The sequence below is a fragment of the Helobdella robusta genome, assembly GCF_000326865.2.
Source record: "Helobdella robusta unplaced genomic scaffold HELROscaffold_2, whole genome shotgun sequence".
Classification (NCBI taxonomy): Eukaryota; Metazoa; Annelida; class Clitellata; order Rhynchobdellida; family Glossiphoniidae; genus Helobdella; species Helobdella robusta.
This window is the reverse complement of record NW_008704083.1, coordinates 2,005,818-2,013,836: the sequence shown is the minus strand read 5'-3', so window position 1 is coordinate 2,013,836 and position 8,019 is coordinate 2,005,818. Positions and strand designations below refer to the sequence as shown.

The following is an 8,019-nucleotide window of genomic DNA, read 5'->3' as shown; positions in this document are numbered from 1 at the left end:
TCATATTTCCCTATATATACAGCAAGGAGCACTGATGATGATTCATTCGGAATCGAAATATGGCCTTATTTGCAGCATGAATTCAAAAAATAAGTTTATTTTGAATTTTAATAAGCTAAACGTTCACCAAAAAACCAAAAAAGTGAGAAAAATCGAAAAAAAAACGAACTACAAACATATTAACGCCAAACATTTGGTAAAATTTATAGAATATTGTAAATATATATATATATATAATGCAGTAATTTATGAAATCTACAGAATTTCTAGCGTTGGATAGTTTTTTATTAAATTTCTCAATATTTCGAATCAAATTCTTGTCGTCATTATTTATTTGAATAACGTTGGAATAATATTCAGTTTTCCAATTCATTTTCGAGTGTATAGGGCCTATTTCGATATTTCAATCATCTTCAACACTTGTTGCAGTTTATATAGAGAATTTGTGTAACGCAGTACTTATTGCAGTTTATATAGGAAATTTGTATAATCCAGGCCTTTGTTCCTGTGATTTGCATTTATCATTATTATTAGCTTTGTTTATTTTTAATTAATTAATTAATTAAAAATTCGAGTCCTTAAAAAATATTGATATAACCGTTTCGCTAGAGACGCTTGTGTCAGTATGAACTCACCCAGATCGAGAAAGAAGTAGAAGCTTCTGGCAGCGAGATATCTAGTAAGTTCGATAAGCGTCGAAAAGACGGGTATATAAACACGTACAAGATATCTAATAGCGATTGATAGACTCGAAAGCAATATTTGAATGTGTTGAAAACGTTATTGTATCTGCGATATACGTTATCGAATTGCGATTTTGACAAGCGATAGTTAGTGAACATTAACTATTATCTTTATAATTGATAAACAGTGATAATTGATTTGTTAATAAAAGTTATATCTTGTCACTATTTTCCATTAGGACTAAACGAACCCGTCGTCTACCAGGCAGTGTAAGAAGTCAGATCTTAGGTGAAAAATAAGTGTGCATTAAGTGTGCAGTGTTAAAACATTTTGATATTTTGTCGACAATTTATTTAAAAAAAGAACATGGCAAAACTGTTTCAACTTGAGTTTATTCAACTCAAAGAAGAATTACAAAAACGAAATATTGACACAAATGGAAACAGAGGAGTTTTGATAGCATGCATAAAGAAAGCCCTTATAAATGAAAATAAGAATCCAGGTGAGTTTGAGTTTGACGATCAGGATGTCGAATAAAATGCAGTTGTAAACGCTGAGGTCAACATCAAATTAATGACTCTACTTTCAACGATATTGGCAAAAATATAACAACAGTCAACAGAAATAAAACAGACGAGAGTTCAAATTGGTGCAAAAATCAAACATCAGTCGGCCGCGATTAATGCGAAAATAATATAAGAGTTGAAAGAACTCAAAAAACAATTCGATGTCAAAACTGAACAGTAATTGGCCGTAACCAATGCAAAATGGAAAACATCACGTCAAAAGTTGAACAGAATTTTGATCAAAAGATTATCAAGCTCGACTAGAAGTTATATTGCAAAGTGGATAAATTTTAACAAAAACTGGAAGAAACTAAGAAAATAAACTCCACACATGTAAATCACGTGACCGTGAAGATATTGAAGGCGCCAACATTCGACGGAGAAACTTTTTGAAACATCTATAAAACCCAGTTTGATGCAGCAGCACTGACTTATGGCTGACATGAAAGAGAGCGACCAATAGCTTTTGTGTTGTCGTTACAAGGGTCAGCGGCAAAAGTTTTTTTAACAATTCCAGTCGAGAATCATTCTGACTATGAGGTCCTGGTAAATGCGTTGAATTTACATTATGGTGAAAAACTTATGAAGCAAATATATCGGTTTCTGTTACGAAACCGGACGGAGCGACCTGGAGAGTCAACATAGCACACCACACAGAGAAGAAACTGCATTGGAAATGTTTTTAAAAGCTGTTCGAGATTCAGATCTTAGAGACACTTAGCAGACAAACGCAAAAGATGCCGTTGCCTACAGTCTTACATTTGCGTCAGCAAAGAAAGTATCAAAAGCTGGTGTAAAGCTGCGCCAAATTTGTAAAGAATGTTCGCCTCAAATGATGATTCTAGAACAGAAGGGTCAGGATTATGGTGCACCAAAATGATGGAATAATGGAGAAAAGGGACATCAACGTCGAGATTGTAAACAACGTCCTAGAAACAGATAGATAGAAACGATTATATATATTTATATATATATATACAATGATTTGGTGTAGCTGTATAACCCAAACCAAAAAATGTTTTTTATATTTGACACTATTCCATGAGTTAAGTTTAAAATTGCCATTTTTTGAAACATTTTTACGAAAACCATATTAACATGGAATTAAGATGTTATATTCATCTAGAAAATTAATAATCAAACTAACCACCTTTTCTTAGATTTAGAAATGGACTAAATTAACGATATGGGGTGGTAATTTGTATAATCGGAATTGTTACTGCTTTTAAAGACTGAAACGATTTTTGCAAGTTAATGACAGCAGGAAAAAACAACTAGTTATGACAAATTAATTAAAAAATTTTGTGGTAAGGTGATACTATAAATGTTGCGTAAAAATATTGTAGAAATATAGCGTGAGATTTTTAATGGTTTAACAACATTATAAATTTTATTTGTATAGTTCTTAATAGAAATATAGAGTTAGGAATACAAAGACCGAAGTATACATTAAATTTATGCTTATCGTTACCAATGATACTGCCAAAAAGTTGAAATATTAATTAAGATATTATCTATTTCTATTTATCTATACAAATTTGACTATGATTTTTTAGTGTGACGTTTTCTAGATATTGTTTAATATTCATATTTAGTTTGATTATTTCACATATTTTTACACTATTATTTTCATTTATTAAAAATTTATTTTATTTTCAACTAACCTACATAAATTGGTAAGATTTTTATATCAAAGAATTAACAGAATTTGGATTATTTATAAAAGTTTTGTATAAACGTTTTTCAGTCAAATGCGATTTGAAAAGACTGAGTCATCCAAAGCTGTCTCAATTTTTTATGCTTTATTGACACGTACGGGCAGAATTGTTGTAGTATAAATATGTGGTAGTGTCAGAAATGCATGCTGCTGTTTGAACGACCCCCATAGTATGCGAAGAAGGATCATTTGTGTAAATGTTATATATCAAAGATAGGGTTACTTGAAAAACACGGTTTGGAGTGGTAATTAATGAGGAAAAACGAAATGAGTGTAAAACATTTTATAATAAAACACTATATTTATGAACATCACTTTTTAAAAGATCGATATTGAGATCGCCCGCGTGATATGCATTTTTAAATTTCGATAATTTTTCCAAGCCAGCTATCAGAAATTCAAAAAAAAAGAATTAACGTCGGTATTAAGTGGTTGATAGAGGACACTAGGTCTAACTGAGATTAGTCCAATTGTTTAAGCATTAAAAATGACGCTATCGTTTATGCTATTTTCTTACAAATAATTAGATTTATTTTCCCTCAAAAATAATTTATGCACAAAGCAATTGATTTGTTTACAAAACTTAACACCGAAGTTCTTGTTATTTTATACAACTTCTTATAATTTGTTGAAATATTTTTTATATTTTTTAGTTTTCAATAAGCATCAATTAAAGTATCGGCGTTACTTTCGAAAATACTTTACAAGTATTGTTAACAACCCTGCATGTGCATATTTGAGAATGCTACTAACGTTATAGTCATTAAAAACTCATAACTAATGAATATTTTTATGCTAAATTTTAAATTGTTTAGTTAATGTGAAAATATTTTCTTTTATCGTAAATTTTTTATTTGTTTGCAAAAAAGTTCGTACTCACAAGTTCCAAGTTCATTGAACTGCTAAAATGCAATTTTATGCATACTAAGCACGTCGTTAGTTAATTGGTCGTTAAAAAATAACCAACTTAAGTATCGATCGTTGCTTGAACTAGCCACAGAATCAGCTTAAGTAGGAATGTTATGTTATTGTCAGTGATCTAGTGCAAAGATCTAGTGCAAAGAACTTTTGGGTGAGAGGATGCTACGATGGTTAAAGACGCATATGCAATCAGTGGCGGACCAAGGGGAGAGCCATGGTCTTCTAGCTATAAACAATATTTTTATTTAAGTCTCAACTGAGGCACATTTTTTGTAAGACGTACGCAAAGTAATGCAATTATAAGATTTATGGAATAAAATACAAAAAATTAGTTTGTTCAAGCGTCTTAAAACATGCAAAATTCTTGTTTTGGCTTTTTATAATAAGCATTGCTAGAGTAAAAATATTGATTAAATCAATTTCGCCTGCCGATTTTAATATAAGACATGAATTTAAAACAATAACAAATGTCAGTCACCATATATGTAGAATAAAATATATAGGCCATTGCTATGTAAGAAGCGGCAAAACGGGCACTTAGCAACTTTTGAAGGAAGCTAATAATAATAGCATACTACTAATATTTGTTGATGATTATGCCAAGTTTCTATTTGTACTTATCGCTTTATTAAATTTACATTTAAATGGCACATTTTACCATTTTAATTCAATAAAAATTAAAATTTGGTAAACCTATTTTAAATGTTGCTAACTTTAAATTAAATATTTATTTTTGATAAAAATGAAAAATGTAATAATTTTTTTGAGTAACGTTGGTGTATAAGGTCTTTGAACTAAACGGCAGTTTGCATATTATCTATGTGTGCCATTAAGCTATCGGAACCCATTATTGATACACCACCCTGTCACTATACAAAATTATATTTACTGTTAAATCACATTAATCAACAAACCTGCATCATTCTTTTTCTCAAATTAGTGCATGTAGCGAAAAATCCAAAAAAAAAAGTGATAATGATAACTACACCAAGTGTTACAAAACAGAACCCAATTATCATCAAATCTTCGCTGTAAATTACAATTGTTTCTTTATTTGTTTTTCTCATGATCGTTCTGTTGATTAGAGCTTGGGGTTTTAAAATGTACATCAAACCAAATGTTACGAACAACACTCCGCTAAGCTGAATGAATGTAACAATTTTCGTTAAATTAAAAGTGAAGTTTATTATAAACAACTTTTTCATTAGAAAAGTGCTACAATTCTTTATGATGTTAAGTTTAAATAAATTCTGAATGAAAATTTAGTAAAAATTTTAAACGTTATATTGCATCACAATTAAATAAAATTGTTTAATTGATTTAATTAATTTCATTAAAATAACAGAATTTATAAAATTTGTCAAAAATTTGAGAACTCAAAAATGACAAAAGTAGTAACAATAATTGGTGATCAACAACAGTAATTCTTTACACATACAAAATTATGACCTTATTAATAGAGCAACTGAAAAAAGTATCAAACGTAATATGAGTAAAAGGCAAGCAGATTTAAAAAATGATGTAAGTACAATCCAGCAAATTTTTATGCTAAAACTAAAAATGGTAAATGCAAAAGGCAGACATAAGATCTACCATTTTTTTAACAATTTTCCAAAAACACTTGACTCGGCCTGGCAACTCGAGAAAATATTGTAGTGAATTGTGCCTCTTTTTACACATTTGTAAATGCCAATTAATAAAATAATCAAATCTGATCTAAAAAAATAAAAAAATTGTAAAAACCTGTCGTAGATACATGACATTATAGAATAGAGTAGAAAAATTGAATTCTACAACATTGGCCAAAGATAGAAAAAGATTCTGGAACTAGACAAAAAGTGGACGTCATCAGCCTCAACGATTCAACAAAGGATTTAAGAGGTTTATTGACTGAGCGTACCGTACATGGAGCCACCTAATTCAAACATGTTGGACGTGTGTTCTGTACATATACTAATAATTATTAATGAAAAATTTATAAAGCGCCAATTCAAAGGATCTCTAAAGGATTATCAAAATAATATAAAATAGCATTCAATATCAACGAGAACAAAAAAATTTAAAAATTTTCAGTTTTTCCTTAATGGCACGGTGAAGAAGAAAATAAAGAAAAAAAAATAAATTAATCCATTATATATATATATATATATATATATATATATATATATATATATATATATATAGTGTCAGAATTATAAAATAATGCTGACTAAAAATACTTCAAATTCCTTCAACGCAAAATTAATTCACTCGATAGGTGGCTAGAAGATTTCTTTTTTAGGAAATTTTTATGTTCAAAAACACCCGAAAAAAAATTTAAGTTTGCTTTGATATAGGGTTGTTGGTTGACTGGTTAGGCGTGCTCGAGTAATCGGTGCCTTTCTAGTATCTAAGAGACTTAATTCGTGATTCTATGCTCGTTGGCATATTTTCGGAAACGTCTTAAGTTCTCAAAATGGATTTGGTACGAGATTCTATGCTCATTGGCATAGTTTCGCACGCGTATTAAAGTCACACAATTAGTATCCAGTGTTGTTCTCACTCTTGTTGCTTCGTGTGGTTTGTGTTGGTTATGCGAAAGCCGACCAGACTTGACGGCCCAGTGAAAACAGGCCCGGGTTGTGCGAAAGCCGACCGACCGACTGACTGATTGACAGACCCAGTGAAGACAGGTCCTGGTTGGGCGAAAGCCAACTAGACTTAACGGCACAGTGAAAACAGGCCCGGGTTGTGCGAAAGCCGACCGATCGATTGACTGACAGGCCCAGTGAAAACAGGCCATGGTTGTGCGAATGCCAACTAGACTTGAAAGCACAGTGAAAACAGGCCCGGGTTGTACAAAAGCCGACCAACCAACTGACTGACTGACAGGCCCAGTGAAAACAGGCCCTGGGTTCTGTGAAAACGAATCCGCCTTGTTGTTGGGATCCAGCGAAAGCAGATTTTTTTGTTGTGCTATTTGTGGACCTAGGGTTTATTGCTGGATTCTATACTCATTAGTGTAGTTTCGCAAGCAGCTTGGAATTCCCATAGGCTCCGATTTTTTTGTAATCTTTCTTTATTCATTTCATTTATCTCTCAGAGTTGTATCAACACCACTATCGGTCACACACGTCGAGGTTGTACGATTGAACGGCAAAAAACATAACCCAAAGTTGCCCGACCCCATCAAGAAGATGTTCTAATTCCTGTATTCCAGTTCGTTCATTGACATATTATTTTTAACATTATTCTAGAGTTCAGTTAGTTCACTTTTTTTCATTTATTTTCGTCGATTAATAAAATTGTTATCGAATATTTTACTGGTACGTGAGTTACTCAGTAAAATCATAAAATTCGAAAAAGCCCAGTCCCACACAGGACTGGTTAAACTCACGATAAAAATATACCAAAAAAAAAATTATTGTCTGAGATAAAAAAATTCCCTGAGAAAGATAGAGAAAAAGATTATCTCCCTTCCGCCGTACGCCCCACGCGAACAAACACTCAAACGCACAGACAGACCCCACACACCCAACAATTTCCTACAATATATATATATATATTGTTACAACTGGCCGATCGACGACGAGTTCGTGAAAAATGTTGACAGGCAGGAAATAAATTCCAAATTATCCATTTATTTATTTATTTATAAAACAATAATTAATTAAGTTGTCAATAATCAACGTCAATTAATTTTACTAATAAAAGTTAATGTTCACAAACTACCAAATTAACGTTCAGAAACTATCTTTTCCGAATAACAATGCACCAACGTCTATCGCAAATACATTAAAAACAAATCGCAGTCAAATATCACCTTCGACGTTAACAATCAATCGCTTTCTAAAATCAAATACTCAACAACAATCATTGAATATCTCGCATGCCTTTATATACCCGTTTTACCAACGCTTCTTGAACGTCCTAGATATCTCCCTGTTGGAAGGTTCCTTCTCGAACTAAATGTGCTCGAAACGACATTAGCCCTCTAGCGAATATATTTGTGACGGTTAATTGTTATAACCGTCACAAATATATTCACTAGAGGCGCTAGTGTCGCTACAAACGCATACAGTTCGAGGAGGAACTAGAACATTCTGACAGTGAGATATCTGGAAGTTTTGAAAAGCGGATATTGGCAAGTAG

General features: G+C 31.7%; 1 protein-coding gene across 1 annotated transcript; it reads right to left on the bottom strand.

Annotated features, from left to right (window-relative positions):
- Positions 1 to 1,830: 1,830 nt before the first annotated feature.
- On the bottom strand, positions 1,831 to 6,670 carry HELRODRAFT_160111 (hypothetical protein; the record flags this gene model as incomplete). Its single annotated transcript, XM_009017125.1, has 4 exons — positions 1,831 to 1,915; positions 2,010 to 2,179; positions 4,803 to 5,030; positions 6,584 to 6,670. 4 exons carry the CDS (start codon positions 6,668 to 6,670, stop codon positions 1,831 to 1,833), a joined length of 570 nt encoding a protein of 189 aa, XP_009015373.1.
- Positions 6,671 to 8,019: the final 1,349 nt, after the last annotated feature.